The sequence below is a fragment of the Nematolebias whitei genome, chromosome 7, assembly GCF_014905685.2.
Source record: "Nematolebias whitei isolate Nwh7 chromosome 7, NemWhi1, whole genome shotgun sequence".
Taxonomy (NCBI): Eukaryota; Metazoa; Chordata; class Actinopteri; order Cyprinodontiformes; family Rivulidae; genus Nematolebias; species Nematolebias whitei.
Window position 1 is genome coordinate 39,874,147 of NC_056504.1, and position 23,521 is coordinate 39,897,667.

Here is a 23,521-nt window from a genome sequence, read left to right on the forward strand (position 1 = left end):
CAGATTTTCTAATAACCAAACTTTTTAAAACATTTATAGAACAGCTTGGCGCCACTCACCAGGTTTTTTTTGTTTTGTAAGAAACCCAACAACAATGGCTCTTATCCCTCTTTTATCATTTCACCCCCCACCATCTGACTGGTTTAAAGGTGGGCACCAGGCTCAGAGGCCGGCGGGTGGTCGTCCCCTCACCCCCCAGGTCCGCAGCCTGGCCTCGGTTATTGTTCCATGTGGCCTCGGTGGGTGGACGGACTGACTGGTCCAGCCTGCCGCCTGTTGTTCAGCCGCTGAGCCAATGAGAGCCCGGCAGCCGCTCGGTCCCGGTCCAATGAGAGCAGCGGGGTCTGGGCTCCGACAGAGAGTTGGGTTGTTCAATCTGCGAGGAGGACAACAAGCCGCAGCTCGAGTCGGAGCGTACGGGATGGATGGATAGAGGATGAACGGAGGCGATGGTAATATCACCTTAGCTTCTTCCATATCAAGATGCGGGAACTGAGCGCGGCCCGGCGCCATTGTAGCCGGCTCCGCGTGCCGAATGTCACCGTGGAGTTTTTTTTTTTTTTTTTTAATGGTTAGCGGCGCAGTTCGCTCGCGAGCTAAGCGGTTAGTTAGCGAACAACAACAACCATTAGGTTAACTTCGATTGTCTGTGGGGGGAAAGCGTTAGCGCTGGAGCTAACGCAAGTTGTTACCGAGCTAACGGAACAAGTAGTAGCTCGTTCGAGCTAAACAAGCGAGCGTTTCTTTTTAAACAAAGTGCGCTTTAGGTTAGACACCGCAAAAAGGGGGCTAAGTAGCGCTAACCCCGGGAGCAGAGCCGCTGTGTTAGCTAACGGTTAGCGGCGTTAGCTGACTTACTGCCTCGACCCAACAAAGTTGGTGGAGGTTCCTGGAGAGTGGCTCTGGGTTCTTTGTTCTGGCTGAACATGGTGATGGTGGGGGAGCTTAGCACGGGGTGAGGAGCCAGCCTGTCTGAGCCACACGACCACTTGAAAACACGCAGGGACTGGAGGTAAAAGACGATAAAGATTAAATATCAGACTGGGACGGTGAGGGTGCAGCAGCACGACATGTCAGGATTAGAATCAGCCGACAAGGAACCAGTTGCACCGACCCGAGAGAGCACATCACAGTTTAGAGCGGAAAATAAATGAAAATAAATCAGAAAATACGGAATTTAAATGGTTTATTAGTGGACATGGCAGTGGTGACAGAAGTACAGAAGAGCTTGAGTAAAAGTACCAATAAAGCAATGTAAAAAGAAACCGCATTCCTAGTAAAATTGTGGCATGCACAAGTACAAGTGCCTGGCCAAAAAAAAAAAAAAAAAGGTCACATACTAATATTTCGTTGGACCGCCTTTAGCTTTGATTACGGCATGCATTCTCTGGCATTGTTTCGATAAGCTTCTGCAATGTCACAAGATCTATTTCCATCCAGTGGTGCATTAATTTTTCACCAAGATCTTGCATTGATGACTAGGCATGATGGGTGCATCACTTCACCTGCCTCTCTTCTTACCCTGATGCGCCCATCACTCTGGAACAGGGTCAATCTGGACTCATCAGACCACATGACCTTCTTCCATTGATCCAGAGTCCGATCTTTATGCTCCCTAGCAAATTGAAGCCTTTTTTCCAAGTTGGCCTCACTGATTAATGGTTTTCTTAATGCTACACAGCTGTTCAGTCCCAATCCCTTGAGTTCACTTCACGATGTGCGTGTGGACATGTTCTTACTTTCACTATTAAACATAGCCCTGAGTGCTACTGTTGTTTTTCTTCAATTTGATTTCACCAAAAGTGTAAGTGATTGCCGATCACGATCATTCAGGATTTTTTTCCGGCCACATTTCTCCCTCGAAGACGAGGCGTCCCCACTATCCTTCCAGTTTTTAATAAAGCTGGACAGTTCTTAACCCAATTGTAGTAGTTTCTGCAATCTCCTTACATGTTTTCTCTGCTTCATGCCAATGATTTGACCCTTCTCAAACAGAATGACATATTTTCCACGACCACACAATGTGTCTTACGACATTGTTGTTTAAGAAATGAGAAGCAACTCATTGCACCAGTTGGGGTTAAATAACTTGTTGCCAGCTGAAAGATAATCACCCAGCAGTAATTATCCAATAGGAGGTTCGTACCTATTTGCTTAGTTAAATCCAGGTGGCGACTTTTTTGGGGGGCCAGGCAGTGTATTTGTAGCACCAGGTCTGTTTAGATAAATGCATCCATAAGATGTTTAAATTATTAACACTGAAAATGCTGTGTATTCAAGAGTACCTGTGAAGGTTAAATAGGAATTGTCTGCATTGTTTCCACTATTTTCTCTCTTTTTTTTTTTTTTTTGTAAGTTTAGGTAATGTAGTAGGACTTTTTGTAAAGAGATTGTGTGATGCAAAAAGTTTTATGATGAAAATTTGCACTTTTGACAATTCATGACAGTTTTGATGCGCTGATTTGAGTTTTAGCTGTCACTAGTCATTGAATCTTCATTTTAACTTTTGTCAAAAAGTGTCCTTGTACACTGTTTGGTTGACTTTTAGACTGCCTTGTTCTTGTTGAAGTTTACTGAACATATGTAATCATGCAAGGGCTTTGTTTGTGTTTTGTCTCATTCTTTAGCTGATTGGTCTTGAACCACTTTACTTCCTGTTTCTTAGACCCGTCCTGTTGGTGCAGAAGCTGAGCTCACATCTGCAGATGATGTGATGTTTTGACCCCAACCAGATCGAGCGAAATACTTGTACAGTTAGTATATATTTTTTAAACTCCATATACCATGAAAAAAATATTGGTCTCTTTAGATCTTTTAACTTGCTTTGTGTTGTTTTGTTTTTTTTCTTCCCCTCAGAATGAGTTGCTGCTCGGCTGCAGGACGTGTGTCCTTTCGCTGAGGCCACATGTGTATCTGGAGAGATGGACCGCTGTAAGCACGTGGGTCGCCTCCGTCTGGGCCAGGACCATTCCATACTCAATCCACAAAAATGGCACTGTGTGGACTGCAGCACCACAGATTCGGTGTGGGCCTGCCTCAAGTGCTCCCACGTGGCCTGTGGACGGTTCATGGAAGAGCACTCGCTCAAACATTTTCAGGAGTCCCACCACCCGCTGGCCATGGAGGTGCGAGAGCTGGATGTCTTCTGCTTCGCCTGTGGAGACTATGTGCTCAATGACAATGTGGAGGGTGACCTCAAGCTCCTCAGAGGGGCCCTCTCTACTGTTCGGAACCCAGGCAGGCGCTCACTACGCTCTTCAGCTTGGGGAGAAGGTGGGCAGCAGCCCGCCATGCAGCTGGCCTTGCGCCACAGGAGGAAAACGCTCCTGAGGAAGATGTTTCAGACGTGGCTCGGCAAACATCAAGAGCTTCAAAATGAGCGCAAAGAGAAACTGGAGGAAGCCAGGAGACAAAAGAAGGAGGTAAAAAGAAGGCTTATGGAGGAACTTGTCAGTGTTCCTCCCAGAAAGAGTGCCAGGCTTCTTACTCAGGCGCCACGTTCAACCATCACACTCATTCCTCGCAAATTTCGCGACCCACCAGAACGCCTACCTCCTCCTGCTCCTTCCAGGAAGCCTTCGATTCTCACCCTGCCCCGCAAGGCTCCTCAGAATGGCAGAGCCGCTAAACTGAGGCGATACTACTCTACGCACGCTGTTACGCGGCGGAGACTCGCTCCAGGTGTCACCGGTCTGCGCAACTTGGGGAACACGTGCTACATGAACTCTATATTGCAGGTGCTGAGCCATCTGCAGAAATTCAGGGAGTGTTTTCTCACTTTGGACCTGTGTGAGACTGAGGAGCTGCTGGCCAAAACTAATCACTCCCAGGGGGTGAAGGGCATGACAGGAGGGGTTGTCAGTAGTGCAAACACACCCCTGTCAGAGTTCCCTCTGGGACAAATGGGGAAGGCTGGGTGTTTGAATTTGCCCGTTGACAGAAAAGAAAGTGTCCCTCCGTCCCCACAGGCTGCAGAATTGGTCCAGCCCAAGGAGTCTCGCTGCTCCACTCGCCAGCAAATGTCTCTGTGCCATGAGTTACATACACTTTTCAGGGTCATGTGGTCAGGCCGGTGGTCTTTGGTCTCTCCCTTCGCCATGCTGAACTCTGTGTGGAACCTCATCCCGGCTTTCCGCGGTTACGACCAGCAAGATGCCCAGGAGTTCCTGTGTGAGCTGCTGGACAAGGTGCAGCAGGAGCTGGACACGGAGGGCTCCAAACGGCGGATAGTCATCCCCATCACAAAGAGGAAGCTGTCCAAGCAAGTGCTAAAGGTTCTGAACACCATCTTTCACGGCCAGCTCCTCAGCCAGGTGAGATGCTGGTCTTGTCAACCCAAACCCAAATAATACTCATTACATCTGCAGCTCTTTTGATGAAAAAGTCAATTTTATTAATATTTTGTTATGTAGATGGGATTGTTTTTTGATATTTATGTTTTCAGATTATTTTTCTTTACTTCTGTAACATTGAAATGTAAAGAACGCCTCTTTAAAAACGAGGTTATTAAGGAGAACCCAAATAAATCAAATGATTCCTGTTTTTATCATCTTTCCAAAAAAAAGGCATGAAGGTGTAGATCAATGCTTAAAGGTCAAGGTGTCTTTATTGTCATTCACATCACGTGTGGTACATGAGGTGGAACGACACTATGTACACAGGGTCCCAGTTACATCAAACAAAAATACAAATTGTAAAGAAAAACAGTAATAGGCTCTAAGTTATGAACTAAGAAAGAATACACTAAGCACTAATAGTACAAAACAATGTGCCAAAAAACAGCAGCACGAACATGAGTCTGTGTGAGCCAATAAGGACGAATGAGCAACATGAGATAAATCGGCAGCCTGAGATCAGCAGCATGGATAGTCAGCATCACTTATCAAGTGCCATACAATGATTTTTCACAGTGATAATCCTGACTAGGGATGAGTCTAACAGCCTCAGGGTAGAAGCTGTTCCTCAGCCTAGTGGTTCTACACTTAATGCTCCTCAACCTTCTGCCTGAGGGGAGCGGGGCAAAAAGTGTGTGTGCTGGGTGAGTGGGGTCCTTCGTGAGGCAGGTAGCCCTCTTCCTGTTAATGTGATAAAAGTTGTAAACAATATAATATCTTACCTTTTCATAAGGCAGGTTTTTGAGCGGCTGCAGTTTGGAGAAATGATTTTCCTTAATGTGTTAAACCGCACCTCGTTGACTGTTGATATTGAATATTTTAGCAATAACGCAATCACTTTATTATTAGGTCACAAACTCATTAGTTGTGTTCTTATTCACTTTTCACTGTCAAAATCTCCCTGCAGCTTGTTTTAAAAGGAAAAAAAAATACTCGATTGACATTTCCACAATACTGTCTTCAGTGATTTCTCTCCATTTTCAAATATATAACAAGAATTGTTTATTTCTTTTCTTTTTTTTTTTTATCTTTATTTCTTAGGTGACATGTTTGTCGTGTAAGCACAAGTCCAACACAGTAGAGCCATTCTGGGATTTATCCTTGGAGTTTCCGGAGCGATACCACAGTACGAACAAAAGCTCAGGCTCCACTACTTACCAGCGGAGCTGTACCCTTGTGGAGATGCTGTCCAAGTTTACAGAGATGGAGGCTCTTGAAGGCAACATCTACGCCTGCAACCACTGCAACAGTGAGAACAAACCAGCAACCTTGTTTGTACTGCATTACCTGTTGACATTTGATCTTTAAATCTGTTCTTGTAGTAAGAACAACCGTTTGTTTTAGTCAGTTTCATCTCAGAGCTTTCTCATTGACCTCAAAAAGATTATGCAATCATTGATCTTTAACTCGCTTGTTTGATGAAACATTTATGTGCTTTTACTTTGATGCCTCACTATGCATAAACAAGTAGTTCAATAAAAATGTTGAGAGAAAATGTTATGATCAAAGTCAAACTCTTTAGAAGAAAAGCCAAAGATTTAAAATTTTTTTAAATACATTTTTTCCAGATTGAAAAATGTTTTTTACCAAAACCTAACGCATTTAGAAGTTGTTTTTTTTTTTAATAAAACGATCTTACGAGGGTTAATAGCATGTTCATATATTCTAAATGATTCAGTGTCAGAGTAAAGGTGGTCTCACTGGGATTTGGCAAACAATATTTACGGTGGTGCTTTAAAGTTTGTGAAGCCTTTAGAATTTTCTATACGTTTGAATAAATGACCTAAAAGAACAGATTTTCACACAAGTCCTAAAAATGGATAAAGAGAACCCAGTTAAGCAAATGAGACAAACTATTATACTTGGTCATTTATTTATTTAGGAAATTGTCCAATATTACATATTTGTGAGAAGAAAAAGTCAGAATCAGAATAAACTTTATTATTGTTGCACCGAGATACGAGAACATGTACGTACAGTCCTAAAGATGGACGGGGTGCACAAAGCTGCTACTATGAAAGTGCGGCCCTCTTATTCTTATTCAGAATAATATTTTGCTTAGCTGAGAAAAGGGAAGAAATCATGAGAAGAGACGGTATAAAAAAAAAAAAGATCTCTCACACCGTGTCCTAGACAGGGCACAATTTGAGACATCAAAAAACCTACCACAGCAAAGCAACATAAACAGACGTGATACATGTACATATAGGCCGGTGAAGACATTGAATTTTTAAGGGAAAGTCGTAGCATAGTCCAGAGCCGCCCCCCCAGCCATTGTCTAGATAAGAGGTGTTATTTATCATCAGCTCGGTTGAGGTTCCATCACATGTCCACAGCCTTGGGGAAGGGAGGGGTGAGGAGACAGACAAAGCAACTTTGTTTTTTTGTTTTTTTTAAACATGCCAGGAGGAGTTGAGATAAGTCCGCCGTCAAGGCCACAGTTTTGAGTCAGGCAGAACTAGTGAACTGCTGTTTCTGCCTTTTAAAGTCTCGCTGGTATATATTCCTCTGATGGAAACTCCAAACAGCGGAATTGATTCCTTAAAGTCAAGCTCACAGCTTCTCCAAGATTATTCCCACCTTCATGTGTGCTGCTAGAGAGTCCACAGTCCTGATAACAGCTGCTCCAGTTCTCTGACACAACTGCACATAATTCAGTCTGAGCGCTGTCAAGCTTCGACACATCGACACAAATTTGTAGACAATCCAGAATTCACCAGCCAAACAGCAAAAATAAAAATAAAACAGTTGTCAAAAAATATGTGAACCTCTATCTAGTATCAGCAGTTCATTTGAAGGTGAAATTAAAGTCAGGTGTTTTCAATCAATGTGATGATGATCAGGTGTGAGTGGGCACCTTGTTTGATTTAAAGAACAGGGATCTATCAAAGTCTGCTCTTCACAATGTTTTGTGGAGGTGGATCATGGCAGGAACAAAGGAGATTTCTGAGGACCTCAGAAAAAAGTTGATGCTCATCAGGCTGGAAAAGGTTACAACACCATCTGTAAAGAGTTTGGACTCCATCAATCTACAGTCAGACACATTGTGTACAAATGGAGGAAATTCAAGACCATCTTTACTCTCCCCAGGAGTGGTGGACTAACAAAGATCACTCCAAGAGCAAGGACCCCAGGCTAACTTCTAAGCAACTGAAGGCCTCTCTCACATTGACTAATATTGATGTTCATGAGTCCACCATCAGGAGAACACTGAACAACAATGGTGGTCATGGCGGGGTTGAGAGGAGAAAGACACTGCTCTCCAAAAACAACATTGCTGTTCGTCTGCAGTTTGCTAAAGATCACGTGGACAAGCCAGAAGGATGATGATGGAAGAATGTTTTGTGGACGGATAAGACCAAAATAGAAATTTTTGTTTAGATAAAAAGTGTTATGTTTGGAGAAAGGAAAACTCTCCATTCCTGCATAAGAACCTTATCCCATCTGTGAAACGTGGTGGTGGTAGTATCATGGTTTGGGCCTGTTTTGTTGCATCTGGGCCAGAACAGCTTGCCATCATTGATGGAACAACAAATTCTGAATTATATCAGAGAATTCTTAAGGAAAATGTCACGACATCTGTCCATGAACTGAATTGCAAGAGAAGGTGGGTCATGCAGCAACACAGTGACCCTAAGCACACAAGTTGTTCTACCAAAGAACGGTTAAAGAAAAATAAAGTTCATGTTTTGGATTGGTCAAGTCAAAGTCCTGACCTTAATCCAATCCAGATGTTGTGGAAGGACCTGAAGCAGCAGTTAATGTGAGGAAACCCACCAACATCCAGAGCTGAAGATGTTCTGTACGGAGGAATGGGCAGTTACCAGAAACGTTTGGTTGCAGTTGTTGCTGCACAGGGGGGGTCACACCAGATACTGAAGCAAAGGTTCACATACTTTTGCCACTCACAAACATGTAATATTGGATCATTTTCCTCAGTAAATAAATGACCAAGTATAATATTTTGTCTCATTTGTTTAACGGGGTTCTCTTTATCTACTTTTAGGACTTGTGTGAAAATCTGATGATGGCTCATATTTATGCAGAAATGGTAGAAAATTCTAAAGACTTGACAAACATTGAAGCACTGCTGTACGAGTAGGCAGTCCAGTCACTGGAGCTGGATAAACCCGTGATGAATCAGTATCTACAGAAATCTCACGAAAGACGACCTTTTTGATTTTAATTTCTTTAAACTGACCAGAAGCTTCACCTTTTGACTGAAACAAGCCCCTCATGAGTAACGTACGTTCTTTTTTTCTACTGAGGATTTATTTACCATCTGCTGTATCTTTGTTTCAGAAAGAAGAAGGAAATCATCCCACAAACCCTTGGTTCTGTCGGAAGCATGTAAGCAGCTTCTGATCTACCGTTTACCTCAGGTTCTTCGGCTGCACCTCAAACGCTTCAGGCAAGAATGCTGTTACGTTTTTTATCAAACTACTGACAAATCTAAAACGCACTGCAAGCTTTGCTCTTGTTCTTTGAAGCTACAATCGACTCGCTCGAGCACAGAACTTTTAATATTTTTATCTCGAGGTTTGTGAAGCCAAACTCTTAATACATCATCCCCCTGTTGTTCAGCAGATGGTCGGGCCGGAACCACAGAGAGAAAATTGGCGTCCACGTGGCCTTTGACCAGGTTCTGAACATCAAACCGTACTGCTGCACAGACTCTGGTCACTCCGTCCACAGAGGAGGCTACACCTACGATCTGTCTGCTGTGGTTATGCATCATGGGAAAGGCTTCGGCTCAGGGCACTACACCGCATACTGCTACAACACCGAAGGAGGTGAGGGACTCGTTTCACCTCCTTAACATGAGACCGTGGTTGATTTTTATTGTGCTGAACGTTAATATCACCCTTGTCCTCCTCAGGTTTCTGGGTCCACTGTAATGACTCTGAGATGAAGGTTTGCAGCGTGGAGGAAGTGTGCAACACTCAGGCCTACATTCTCTTCTATACCCAGAGGTCTGCTTAGGTACCTCGCTCGCTGTGATGTTGACTCATGGCTGCATTTATGAAAATGTTGTCAGATCTTTTCCCGGATGTCACTTTATAAAGAAAAATGGCGACGATTGCAGAGGGAGAACCGTAGTTATTGTCGAGGAGTAAATTGGAAGCTGGGTTGTGTTTGACATTTAAACAAAACCTTTTCATAAATGAGGCTTCAGGTATCCCATTTAGTGGTACCAGGGTTTGTTTTATGTTTGTTTGTTTTTTTGTTCATGGCCTGAAGACTGTGGGAGCAGGTCCATCTCTGTCCTGCTGAACGCCAAGTTGTGTCCATGTTTTCAAACCACAATCAGGTTTTTTGCCGAGGCAGCATTTTATGTTCAAAGGCAACACGGATTCTGCAGTTTGAATTAGAGCCTGACCGATATGGACATTTTTGGCTATCGCCAATACCAATATTTTTGGGGGTTTGTAGTTGCTGTAATGTTGATAACCGATATAATGACAGAAAATTTTTTAGCTTTGTCCACCCCCAAGAATCCAAGTAAACTACTTCAAACCTGTTACAAAGATAAGAACATGTTAATATTTTACCTTTTTTTTTAAATACTTTTATTGTCAGAAGTACAGTTCTTACAAACAAACTACAAAAGAACATTAATAGTGCAACATTCGTTTTACTGATGAACTATGAGTCCTTCTTTAAAGGGCCATTATGCTCTTATAATACTTTCAAAGTCAATCATGGTTACCTCTAGAACAAAACTGCACAAATTACTAGGGGTGCACCGATAAATCGACCGGCCAATTTATCAGCCCCGATTTCCTTAATTTTCGGAAATCGACCGATACTTGCATGAAAAACCGATTTTTTTTTTTGTTTGTTTGTTTGTTTTAACAAAAATTGTGTGAACTTCATTTATAATTCAGAGCACTAACTCATGGCCAGATAAAACAAGTTTGTATTGTTTCTAGGATATTGTTCAAGGGTGTGTTTTTCAATAAAATAAGACTGGAAAATTGAAGGTGCATTGTGATCTTATAACACCTGACAGTGTTGCTTATAAAATAAAATCGGTATCGGCCGAAATCGGAATCAGCAGATCAGACTTTTTAAAAATCTGTGATTGGCCAGAAAACTGCAATCGGTGCACCCCTACAAATTACAACCTTCTCCAAGAACAAGCTTGTTGAAGTAGTCCCACCATGAAAGCTTCTTTTGACATTTGTACAAATAAAATAATAAAATGAGTAAGACCATATAAAAAATAACAAATCTGCCTAGTTTGGAAATTTTGAAAGTTAGACATTTTGGATTTTACTTGTTTACATGAATTAGACTTAATTAGGCTTTATTAGACTAATATTAATTCAAATGTTGACTCGGTAAGTAAGCTCTAGCCCTTTCACACACATAGCCTGAGCAACCCCTGTATTCACACACACACGACACTAATGTTTGGGGGTGACTGCATGATTTGTGTCCATACTAGGAGATGTCTGTGATTTGGAGGGGTGAGTGGAGCGGGGCAGCTGTTAGCAACCATGAAGCTAAGCAAATCAGATCCACGCTATACGTAGTCCCACTCTAGGTTTACAAGTGATCATTAAAACAGTCTTCCTAACCTGCGTTCACATTTTCTATCCTCCATCATTCACCATAAAGTTAGCAAGTGTGTTACAAAATCATAAATTAAACAAAGAAACGCCCATCCCTGTTCATTATAGTTTAAACAGTCAGTCCTGTAAGGTGAAGGCCTAATTATTGACTGCAGCAGTGGAGTTTTTTTTTATTTATTTTGTATTTTTTTGCAGAGACGTAAAGATTTCAAACAAACAATGCATTTCATTGAGGATAACAAAAATAATGTTATTAACTAATATATTTTACCTCTACGTTAGAGTAACTGTTCTGGATAAAGTTTTACAAGCCAATAGCCTATGCTAGGTTATCTAAACGTTAGCTTGCTAACTTGAGAGGCACATAGTTAATGACAAGCGAGTTGGAGGATTGAAGATAATTTATTATCGTTGATTTGTTTTACAGATCAGTTAAAACAAACTTGCCAAGTTCTGTTCAGCAAAATATGCCCCACAGCTGCTCCCTGCTTCGGCTGCTCTGAAAGTGAAACCTAAGGGCCATGACTTGAAAGTAGTCTTCATGCGCCCTCTGCTGGATACAATGTACAATTACAGTTGGTTTCCAGTATTTTAGGGGTGAAAATTAGAATGCTTAGTGTTTCTCCTAGATAACTTGCCTGGGCGGGGCCTCATCTGTGATTTTTGTCGACGGGGTGAGAAGACAGAGACACATCTGAGCTGCGTGCTGAAGTGTGAGCTCTGCCTTTAGTTTTTTAGCTAGCACGCAATGTGCTGCTAGCTTAGCGCTACGTCAGTGCCGATGGGTTGGGGGGAGGCGTGAGGTTCTGTTCATGGTGCAGGGGACCCCACTTATATAATGGTAGGGGAAACACTGGCTTATATCCGAGAATAATGGGACCATTATCACCAATGCGATAGGTCACCAAAGGCCTATATCGGCCCTACGATATATCGGTCGGGCTCTAGTTTGGAATATATTGACGTTCCATCTCGGCGCTTGATATTCAAAATGTCCACAAGAAAACTGATTGTGAGACTTCAGACTCCGTGCTGCTTTACGTTCAGATTTTTTATTCTTGGGACACGTCAGATATTCACATCGTTCCTCTCCTCCAACGTACTGCTGTGACTGGATACTGTGTCTTAGGCTCTCAGTGAACATTTTTCTGTTTATTAAAAAAAAAAAACTGTAGTCATTTATACTTTAATTCCATGAAAAAGAGACGAAAAGTCTGCGGTTCAGGCGATTGGTAACGTGTGACGGGGAGGCTGCAGTTTCTGTCCAGGGGCTCCTGGTCCTGCTGTATGTTCGGCTCCTTGAAATCAGCAGCTGGTCCTGCGGTGGTGACGGTTCACTCCTCTCTGACCTGCAGGAGAGGAGAAAATCAAAGAATGTTTTTTTTGGGGGGGGGGTGGGAAACTTGGAGCACCCATTTTTAAGTTGAGCACCTGAAAGCAATATATTGTACGTCTCTCACGTTGACGGGAAATTAGGATCAAATCAGGAATTCTTCTGCTTGTTATACGATGTTCTTTTCTACTCTGCTGTTTTTATCAAGGTCTTTAGAATTTGCTAGGTGATCAAGAATACTGTTGTGTTTGATACGAGTCAAATGCAAAACACATTTTGTGAACTCTGTGAAAGTCGGAACAATCTAATGACGATGAATGTCTTACTTTATAGAGGTCAGCTGTGGCCATGAGGCTCTGACGCCATCGAGTTCTGTCTTGTACTGTAAGAATACCTGTCATAAATGTATTGTTCGTTTAGGTTTTGCCTGACAGTAATTATTAAAAAGACAACAAACAAATTTGACTATTTTCTGATTTTATTTTTAAGTGATTTAATCTAAAACCCAAATCTGTGCTGTGAGATGCTGCAAAAAATGTGAGTAATCTCTTAGTAACTGTTCTATACATCAAAGTTCATGCTCAATAATCCAGAACAAAGATAAGTCAGTTCATCTGAACGGTTTCTTTTTTTGTTGTGGAGACGTTTCGGCTTTCATCCAAAGGACTTCATCAGTCCGAGGAGCCACAACAAACTCGATCCTACAAGCAGCACACTCGCATAGTGGGCCAACCAGTTTTCTGGTGTTAAGATGGTTTCTTGGGCCCGCCCTCTCCCCCATTGACTAAAGCTGTGATTTCTGACCTGAGCCCCCAACCCGCCAAGATTATGTGCTTGTTGGGTGGTCAGGGTCGGTCTCTGGCTTTTGATGCAGTTTTATGAATCATACAGCAGCACAAATAAAACTAAAATTGTGTTAATCTGCTTGTAGAGGAGGAAGCAGTAAGTTTATATGTTGAGGATGAGAAAGAGAAAATAGTGCGGAAGTTAATCAGACTGAAAAGTGAGCGTAGCGCTGGCTCATGTAGCCCCGCCCACCCTTTGCTCTTATCACACACGAGGACCCACAACAAGTGACATAAAGGAGCTGGAAAGTTTTAAACAAAAAAGCTAAAAACCTGTAGAGCTCTACAAAATCCTGCGCAGTGAAACTGGTGATGTGTGTCAGGTCATGTGCACGCTCAGGTCTGACCGGCCGGTTGAAAGAGGTAAAATAAAAACTTCATCTTTAGAGTTGATTTTTTTTAGGCTATTTGTTTTGTAAGTTAATCCATTTGGTGAAACAAGAAACCTTATCTTCCTTTCTTTGAAATACATTTTTTAAAGTATCATGTCAATATGATTTGCTTACAAAAGCAGTAAAAGCTTAATTAAAAAAAAATCTCTTTTTTTTCGGGTTCGGGCCTGTAATTACAATTAATTAGTCTGGTCGGTCTCGGGGAAAAAATGCCTACGGACTAAGGTCGGGTCGGATTTTTCAGTCCCGAATGCAACTCTACCATCAACTCTTCTGAGGCAGAGTGGTTCAAAACATCAAAGTTCATGCTCAGTAATCCAGGTAAAAAAATCCAACAAAGTTCAGTCAGGTCAGGTCTTATTATCAGCAAACTGTTTGCGAGTGTGCTGCTTGTTGGACTGAGTTTGTTGTGGCTCCTCAGACTGATGAAGTCCTTTGGATGAACGACGAAACATCTCAACAAAAAAACTATCCAGATGACCTGACTTAACTCTGTTGGACTGACTGTTCTAGATTGCATTTTTAGTATTCACATTCAGCTTCTGAGCTTCTTGAGTGAATAAGAAACCTAAACAAGTGCCTCTAAAGTTTAGCTGCCACCACTTGGTTTAAATTGTCCAGTGAACTAACAGTTCAGATCCTTTTGAAGTGGAGCATTGTGGAAAGGTTAATATCTTACCTGTTGTAGGTAGCTCTTTCAACGACCTCAGTTTGGAGAACAATGCTGTGCCCTTGTTGCGAGTCAGAACCCCAGGATGATTGGCTGTTGGGCTCAGATCAGTGTGACCACCAACGCAGGTCGAGTTCTGTTCATTCAAACACAGTTGGTGCTAATATCTCAGTATTTCAGCCAGTGTGTGTGACTGAAATACTGAGAAACAAACCCAACACAGGTAAAAATAAAGTGTATATTACTGCAGCCATCACAGCTGTTAATGCACAATATACTCCATACTGGATTTGGAGTTTGGCCCTGGTCAGGAATATGACTTTCCAAGACAGAATTCTGACTTTTATTATTATTATTATTAAATCTGTAAATTCAGATGTCTAAGTATAAATGGAACTAAGTGCAAACAGGTGCTCGGTCTATGGTTAGTCACACAAGGTAAAACTGGGAGACAAAGATAACATTCAAAATACTGGATGTCGGTGTGGCTCTGGCCAGTCAACGGCCTGCAGTCTGCTGCTGTGAAATCATGCACTCGTTTTGTTTGGAACCTCAGCCGGCCAGTCCTAAAAACCAAGACGGATCACCCAGTGGAACGCCTCTGAACCCATGCCGGGTCGACTCAAGTAAAGCCCATGGATAAAGAGCTGTAGAGCATTTTGACAGCTTGCTGAAATGACAGACAATAGTTGGTTACCATATTTACTTGGGGCACCATTCTACAGTCTTTAACAAATGGCAGCAGCTATTTGTTTTACTTCTCTGGTACTTTTTGCAAGATTTCTGCTAGAACAATCGTGTACTGTGAAACTGATGTGAAGGATTACTGCATAGCGTTCATATGAACCATAGTGAAATACCGTACTTTTCGCTGTATAAGTCACACCTTTTTGAATAAATTAGCATATCCTGCAACTTATTCAGCGAAACAACTTAATTATGTTTTTTTTTCTCCCCATATTTATAAACCAAGTTTTGGCTGAAATTTCATTCATTCTGACATGGAAAATATAGATTGAACACTACAATTTTCAACGCTAGAGGGCCCTCGACCTGTATGGCAAGCCAAGTGTCTCATTAATAAGTAAAAGTGACTATTATTGAGACACTTGGCTTGCCATACAGGCAACCTTTGTCTTGCTCTGGAACTCCTGGAGCAAACATCAAATCAGCTGCATTTCACCACGCTGCCCAGGCGAAATGCAGCTGATTTGACCATTAAAGTGCATTTATTAAGGAAAAGTTCAACTGAGACACCTTTACTATAATTTCGAGCAAACAAACAATTGTTTTTAAGTGTTAATCTTGTTAAATTCTTGTTAAAGGCTTCCTGTGCACGATTCGCGACCGCCATTGGCAGCCAATCGATTTTTGGCACAACACCGGCCCACGTTTTCAAGTTGTCAGCAGTGGCGCATAATAGACGAGACTTATACAACAAAGCAACGTATTTATGTTTTTTTTTCCATTTTATTAGACATATTTGGACTGATGCGACTTATACGGCAGTGCGACATGTAAGGTGGAACGTACGGTAGTTGAAAGTTTTTTTTAAGACAGCTGTAATCCACTTTGGTTTTGGGCCCATTCAGACCAGCCGTTAGCTCATCAATCAGAAGTAAAGCCTGTTTCTCTAAACAAAGTGAATTATTAATCATTATTAACCTTTCCACGGGCTCTTTAAAGCATCTGTTTTGGTCAGCTTTATGAACTACTCATATTATAAAACAATTTGTAGCAAAGTGCCCTGGATTCATAAAAACAGAAGTTGAGATTTAACAAAAAAAAAAACTGCTTTTCTGGCTCTTTTTAGCTGCAAACATTTAATGGATGTGGTCCAGTTTGTCTTTATTTTAATCTGGTCATTCAAATAAAGTCTTCATTCTATTTCATCTAAAAGTTTCTCTTGTCGTTAACGAATGCTTCAAGGATGATAAAGACACAATCCAAGTTGGTCTAATATATGAAATAATTTATTTATTCTTTAATAAAACGGCAACAACTGTTTTTGCAAACTGGATGTGAACTTGGACATGCCGATGTGTTTGTGACTTCTACAGAGGTGATTCTGAAACGCTTGCGGACAAAACAAACAAGTTATTTCATTAGTTACTGTGAGTTTTTATACATTTGTAACTGTTCACCTAACTATAATAAAAATAAATAAATTTATAAAAGGCTAAAAGTGCACCAGAACAGGATGCGATGAAAAGCAGGAATGAAGTAAGAGATACGACAGATCACTTTTTTTTTTTTCCGATTACAAAACATCTGGAGACTTTTGCTTTGTCATTAATGAAATGTTACCTCATGCCAGCTGGATGCATCCCTGTGCACATATGAGGACATGCATGAGCACATGACATTCATGGAAAAAAAACACTTTTCTGCTTGAATAAGCTATAGCTTCAACATGAAGATAATAGCAAGCCCGATTAGTGTTCTACAGTCGTCCGAAGTTGTTTCAGTATCATAAATAATTAGAAAAACAAGGATTTGTTGCAAGAACCTCCTTTTTTTGGTGACAGCGACGCCGTTGATGATTTGTCCTCCACAGCAGATTTGGATGAGATGAAATTATTATTATTTTTTGTTTATAGTCAAGCAGGGAAGTTCAGCTGTTTTGCTGTGGAAATACATTTTTGTCCATTTTTAACCCCAAAAAGGGAACATGTGCATTACCCCCCACCCCCATCAGGTTTTACTCTGCTTCAGTTTGGTCCTTCAGTGCTGATGACACTGGTCTGGTCCCTCACATGAATCTGTCTTTAACTGGGCAGTACCCACGGCTCCAAAAAGGCCCATTGCTTCCACAGGATGAACAGAAGCAGGGTCAGCAGCACGGTGGCCCCGACCCGGGCTCGGGTCTTCATCAGCGGGGTTATAAAGTTGGCCAGGGTGGAGACAAAGACCAGGAGCACGGCCATGAGGGCCAGAATGACGTTGATGAGTTTCCCCAGGAGAGCTCGAGCGTTGGCGTTCTCCACTCCCTCCAGCTGAACCACCTGCTGCTGCTGCTGCTGAAGCTCCAGTTTGGTGATGCGGGTCAAACACGACTCCACGGCCTCCTGCGGGCCCAAAGAACCCACACAAGGAGAAATCACGAGGTGACATTTAATCTGCACCACAGATTCTGTTCAAGGAGCTCATACCTGAAATTCTATTCTTTGACTAACACATTCTTGTGTCCAAGAACATTTTTTGCATCTAAATGACTTTTATTATATTTATTTTTTGTAAAATGACTTGTTTCAAAAACCAAAATAACAAAGTGACTCATTGCTAAAACCATTCAAGAAAACAACACTTTTTTATTATATATATTATATATTATATATATAAATAGAGTATACCGAGTTTTTAACAAATCAGCCTCTGAATCTGAAAAGTGAAGCCAATTCAGAGCGCTTCGTCTCCAATGGACCTTTCAAAAAGTAAATATTTCTAATGAATTCAGTCCTTACATTTATTCATTAATGAATTATTTTAATTTTATTTGAAATGTTTTTAAATTTGGTTCTCTGATAGTTCCTTTGAAAGTATACAATATTTTAAAAGTTTATCAGGGTTTAAAGTGTATCTGAAGCCAAACATGTCTTATAATCCTGTCTGTAGTCTACAGTGTTGGACATTTAGTTATTATCCACTGCTATTTGTATCTTTATGTTTATTTTATGTTTTCCTGTCCACTGTGCTTGTTTGTTTCTATTGAACAGCACTTTGATTGGCCTTGTTGCTGTTTTACGTGCTCTATAAATAAATTGGTATGGTATAATCTGTTATCTGTCTTTTATGTCAGTAAGGTAGTCAATCTTTTCCATAAAGACAGTTCTTCTGGTGTTTGTCAATTTGTGTTCAAGTCTCTGTTTAATCAAATCTGGTGTTTTTATGTGTGTATTACTTGAACACCAGTTTCAAACCCAACAACAAACAAGGTTATGTTGAGTGCAATTAGTACAATTAATTGGTGTCAATCCCACAATCCCTGCACCAATTCCAACTCACTGGAATACACAATATGTAATAATCCAGAGCATTGCATCGTTTTGTTGTGTTTAAGAGCTTCTCATTCACCGAGGAACATTTAAAGTGGGCTTTTCAGTTGACGTTTTTCACTGGAACTTTGGTCAATGTTTGAATCACAGAAAATAACAGTATATAAAGTTAACACGCCTTGATCAGTTCGTCTATTATTAAATGTTTCACTTCCCATTTAAATTCAGAAGATTTTGGCTCACCAGAGGAAATAGATCGGCAAAACAGAGCCTCATCGGTCAAACTTCAAAGAACAAGACATTATTTACGGTATAAATCTAACTCATCCTTACCTGAATGTCCCTCGCTCTCTCATAGGACTGGTAGGCGACTTTCTCCTCCATGCTGGCGAGCTCTTGTTTCAAATTGGTCATCTCGTTCTGGTGCAGCTCAGTCAGGTCGTTCAGCTGCTCTTCGAGTCTCTCGTATCTGAACAGATTGCACAACACACAAACATGGGAAGATTCAAGTTTGATTCCCTTCGCTATAAAACACTGTTCCAAAGTTATTTTTGTCTTCAAAGCTGAAATTCTCAGTAAATGACGTTGGTTGAGCACAATTAGTATGTTTAATTGGTGTTAATCCCACATTCCCCGTGCCAGTCTCAACTCACTGGAATGCATAATATGAAATAATCCAGAGCTGAAAATAGTTTTCTGATAAATGCTAAAATCTATGCTGAGATTTGCATCATCTTGATGCTGAAAACCACAGAAAGAGTCAGGATCTATGAAAGCCACGTAGGTTCTGACCTTTCAGGATGTATTAAAAATTCTGACCAATGACAGGTGCATGATGGGTAAAGTCGTACCTGTATCTCTCCTCCTGCAAACACTGCGTCATGTAGGAGTAGTCACTCTGCAGCTGGCCCTTCATGTCCTCGATGGCGTCCTCCATGTGCGTTTGGCTGGCTTTGATCTCCTGCAGGCCCTCCAGCAGGGCATCCCAAGAATTAGGCATGTGATGGTGGTGGTGGTGGTGCCCATCCAGTCGGGGGCTCCCCATCGTCGGCCCCAACATGCCACCTCCTCCGCCGGCCCCACCTGAATTACTGCCCACTCCGGAGCCAGACGTTGCGCTGGAGCACTCGTCGTCACTGCCGTACTTGGGGCTGGACACCAAAGTGGCGCTCCCGCTCAGAGCTCGAGGCGTAGGGGTGTCCTCAGAATGGCCCCCAACTCCGTCCTCAAGTGTGTCCTTTAGGTGAGCGATGTTATCGGCGCTGCCGAACTTGTTTCGGATCAGGCTGGCGAACTCTCTCGGCTTTGAGACCACGGCTGTGTGAGTGAGGGCCGACACTCCACCTTTGACCCCTTCAACCACCCCGCCTCCAAAGCCACTTATCCCAGCACGAACATTTGCCCCCACATCCTTTAATCCTTGCTGCATGTCTCGCAGGACATCCTTGGGTTGCCGGGCCGGTCCATTCTGTGGAGAGGTGAGAGGATTGACAGGGCAGAGAAATTGTGGATCTTTAAAAGATAGATTTTACTGACATATCTGTAGGAAGATAGATGAGTGAAACATGCTCTGCTGAGAGACAGGTGAGACACTCGATCATCCACTGGTACAACAAGGTGTTTGGAGAATCATCACCCTATACCTGGACACAGCTGTCCCCTTTTAGTTACAAATTGCACCCTTCACAATACAGCTCCTCTTAATGGCACTGTACTCACCTGCTCTATCTCCTTTAGCTTCTTGTGATAGTGTTCTAGTTTCTTGTGCAAGTGTGCAATGGTCTGAGCAGACTTCTGGTTCTTCTTCTCGAACACCTGCTTGATTCTAGACGCTTGCTGTTTGTCTGCGTTGTGAGCCAACTTCAGGTACTCTGCCACATTGTCGTCCCGGGCCTCTTGCTCCACACGGATTTGCTCTGTGACCTTCAAGATCTTCTGCTGCAGGTGCTCCAGAGCTGCGCGCGTCCGCTGCGGCTCACTGGCCCCTGAACCCTCTGCTCCTGCAACCCCAGCCACTGCTGCCGCCGCCGCCCCTGCTCCATCCGAACTGATGTTGCTGTCAGAGCCGCCATGGCTGGTGGTTGAAGGTAGGCCTAGAGTTGCCACCTCACTCTTGTCCAGCTGTGGGGACAAACAGATGATCAGGGACACGGCTCAAGAAGAGGAGTTAATGCACGAACTAAAGTCAACTTAAGAAAAAGAAGAAAATGGACTACATCTTAGATGTGTTGTGCAAAACATTCAAACTACACCTGGTTTCTTCATTTGTTCTTTTCGAGCAACCAGACCTTCTTCTAAGTGATCTTAATCAATACGCCTTCAAACTTTTAAAAGTATTTTAAGGTTTGGGGTTTTTTCTTTGGACTTTTGAGCGCTTTTTCACTCTTTTTCTGTTTAGTTCTTGCACCTGACAGCATAGCCAACAGTGTGTGCTTAGAAAATGAGAAAATGCAACAAGCGGACAAAAGAAAAAATATAAAGTTTTGTCAAGTTTCCTGCCAGGCAGCACGGTGGCGCAACTGGTAGAGCTGCTGCCTCTCAGTGAGCAGGTCCCTGGTTCAAACCCCGGTCCAGGGGCCTTTCTGGGTGGAATTTGCATGTTCTCGCCGTGCATGCGTGGGTTTTCTCCGGGTACTCCAGTTTCCTCCCACAGACCAAAAACATGCATGTTAGGCTGATTGGTAACTCTAAATTGTCTCTAGGTGTGAGTGAGAGCGTGAATGGTTGTTTGTCTCGTTTGTCTCTATGTGGCCCTGTGATGGACTTGCGACCCGTCCAGGGTGTACCCCGCCCCTCGCACAGTGATTGCTGGACATGGGCACCAGTGACCCCCGTGACCCAAAAATGGAATAAGCGGGTAAAGATAATGGATGGATGAAGTTTCCTGCCAATAGCTCTTTGGGAATCACCTGTTAGAACTAAAGTACTATTTTTTGTCCATCAATTTAAGTTAGCTTCGGTGTTTTACAGAACTTCAGCGACAAAGTTAACAACTAGATAGTTAGTAGCAAGTTGTAGCCAGTGATTTGTGCCTCACCTGTCATCTGACAAGTAAAATACTAACAATGATAAGAGAAAATACATTTGACCACTTGACTGTTCTATAAAAGTGTTTTATAAAACTGTTTTCTGAATTATTTCAACACTTCAATGGACAAAATCGTAGAATTTGCACATTGCCTGTTCAAACGCATGGAAGAAATGCGCTGGGTGAGGCAGTGTAGTGCTGTGGCTCACCTCTGGTGGCGCTGTGTCATTTACAATACAGTATATGAAGTAGGCGGTTAGCGCATGGCCAATGCTGTCTCTCTTTATATCGCCAACATACGTGTTTGGTTACACGTGCTACACATGCTCATGTTCTACAGTCCATCTAATATATTGGATGAATGTCTGACATATTTATTCTTTCCTATCAGTCATAATTGCATGTTGAAAATACACAGAAAGTACCGTGTCGCACCGATAGGGGGCAGTGCTGCCCCATAGGGACAATGAAGCAGGTGCAGTCACTGTGTGTTCTTCAGAGGGGCAGGGCGGGGGTGTGTAACAAATCAGTACACTCATTTAATAATAATAATAATAATAATGTTACATTTATTTAGATAAAATGGAAGAACGTATCTCAAAACTAAAGGATTTTTCTAAACTCAATTTTCAGCCGAAACAGAAGTAGAGACTCCTTGGCGATAATCTCCATTGAAGCAGCCATACTTTTAAAAATGATGGCAAACTGTGACGAGTTTCAACAGAGTAACAGTGATATTCGTGGAGGAGGATAGGCTCATGGACTTCATCTTAAAATGAACGGTAATACATGTTTTATTTATTTAAAAAGAGAGGACACCCCGCCAAAAAAAAAGTTTGCCCTTACATTAAATGTTTAGTTTTTCCTCCTATCATTGTTGAAAGTGTGGAGTTGATTGAAACATAATTAGATGTCTTTTAAAATGGGGGGGGGGGAGAGACTGAATTGAAATATACGCTTCTATTTTGGGTTCGTATGAGCATCTGATTCCAAACTAGTCAGTACCTCACCTGTCACAAACCTCACCGGACATCACTGCTAGTAGCAAGTTATTATTACTGGTAGGCCTACTAGCTAACTAGTGAATAGCAAAGTACTAGCTATTAACTAACTAACAAGTAACTTGCAAAAAATATTAACATTTTACTAGCTAGCTAGTAGCAGTTACTTGTTAGCTAATAGCGTGTTTTTCCTATAGCTGGTATCTTCCTAAATAACTAACTAGTATTTAAGAAGTTACTAACCCACAATCTAATTTCAGATTGTTGTAGATTGTCCCTGCTGCTACCCTTGGGTCAAAATTACTCTGAAGACCTCAATATTACTTATTTTTATATATGAAAGTTTCTGTTCAAAGCCCTGAGATGACTTCTGTTGTGACTTGGTGCTATATAAATAAACTGAAATTAAGTAAATTGTAAATGACGCGAGGTCATTTTGACCCAAGGGCAGCAGGAGGGCTTAACTGTCTATTGTGTGTCAACACAACATTAAGTTCATTGTTTGAATTTAGGAGGCTTTTTTGATGAGTGCTGTAATTTCTTTTCAATATGTGTTAAGAATAGAAATTCACAAGATTATACTAATTATTCCAGTGATGCTGAATACACACACACACACATATATATATATATATCCATCCATCCATCCATCCATCCATCCATTTTCTTCCGCTTATCCGGGGTCGGGTCGCGGGGGTAGCAGCCTAAGTAGGGAGGCCCAGACTTCCCTCTCCCCAGCCACTTGGGCCAGCTCTTCCGGGGGAATCCCGAGGCGTTCCCAGGCCAGCCGAGAAACATAGTCCCTCCAGCGTGTCCTGGGTCTTCCTCTGGGCCTCCTTCCGGTGGGACGTGTCCGGAACACCTCACCAGGGAGGCGTCCAGAAGGCATCCTAAACAGATGCCCAAGCCACCCCAACTGGCTCCTCTCGACATGGAGAAGCAGCGGCTCTACTCCGAGTCCCTCCCGGATGATCGAGCTTCTCACCCTCTCTCTAAGGGAGAGCCCAGACACCCTGCGGAGAAAACTCATTTCGGCCGCTTGTATCCGAGATTTCATTCTTTCGGTCACAACCCAAAGCTCGTGACCATAGATGAGGGTGGGAACGTAGATCGATTGGTAAATTGAGAGCTTCGCCTTTTGACTCAGCTCTCTCTTCACCACGACAGACCTGTACAGCGCCCGCTTCACTGCAGACGCTGCACCTATCCGCCTATCGATCTCACGCTCCATTTTTCCCTCATTCGTGAACAAGACCCCAAGATACTTGAACTCCTCCACTTGGGG

At 42.3% G+C, this 23,521-nt stretch overlaps 2 protein-coding genes across 2 annotated transcripts in view; one reads left to right on the top strand and one right to left on the bottom strand.

Annotated features, from left to right (window-relative positions):
* Positions 1 to 295: 295 nt before the first annotated feature.
* Positions 296 to 9,503, top strand: usp49 (ubiquitin specific peptidase 49). The gene is made up of 7 exons (XM_037679521.1): positions 296 to 452; positions 2,666 to 2,753; positions 2,857 to 4,313; positions 5,436 to 5,643; positions 8,697 to 8,805; positions 8,982 to 9,187; positions 9,274 to 9,503. The coding sequence occupies exons 3-7, from the start codon at positions 2,922 to 2,924 to the stop codon at positions 9,375 to 9,377; spliced, it is 2,019 nt and encodes a 672-aa protein (XP_037535449.1). The 5' UTR covers positions 296 to 452; positions 2,666 to 2,753; positions 2,857 to 2,921; the 3' UTR covers positions 9,378 to 9,503.
* A 7,361-nt stretch (positions 9,504 to 16,864) lies between these two features.
* Positions 16,865 to 23,521, bottom strand: part of tmcc2 (transmembrane and coiled-coil domain family 2) — an 11,226-nt gene continuing 4,569 nt past the window's right edge. Inside the window, exons 2-5 of the mRNA XM_037679522.1 lie at positions 19,927 to 20,328; positions 19,059 to 19,675; positions 18,541 to 18,676; positions 16,865 to 17,280 (exon numbers count right to left, since the gene is read on the bottom strand). Of these exons, the coding sequence (XP_037535450.1) occupies positions 16,981 to 17,280; positions 18,541 to 18,676; positions 19,059 to 19,675; positions 19,927 to 20,328 (1,455 nt within the window). The 3' untranslated portion in view covers positions 16,865 to 16,980. The remainder of the gene's footprint in view (positions 17,281 to 18,540; positions 18,677 to 19,058; positions 19,676 to 19,926; positions 20,329 to 23,521) is intronic.

What these genes read in the sequence shown, in the direction of transcription:
- usp49 (XM_037679521.1), top strand. Translation starts at nt 2,922, where the DNA reads ATGGACCGCTGTAAGCACGTGGGTCGCCTCCGTCTGGGCCAGGACCAT. An exon ending in ACGGCCAGCTCCTCAGCCAG is followed by an intron (nt 4,314 to 5,435) that starts GTGAGATGCTGG and finishes TTTATTTCTTAG; the next exon opens with GTGACATGTTTGTCGTGTAA. An exon ending in CTGCACCTCAAACGCTTCAG is followed by an intron (nt 8,806 to 8,981) that starts GCAAGAATGCTG and finishes GTTGTTCAGCAG; the next exon opens with ATGGTCGGGCCGGAACCACA.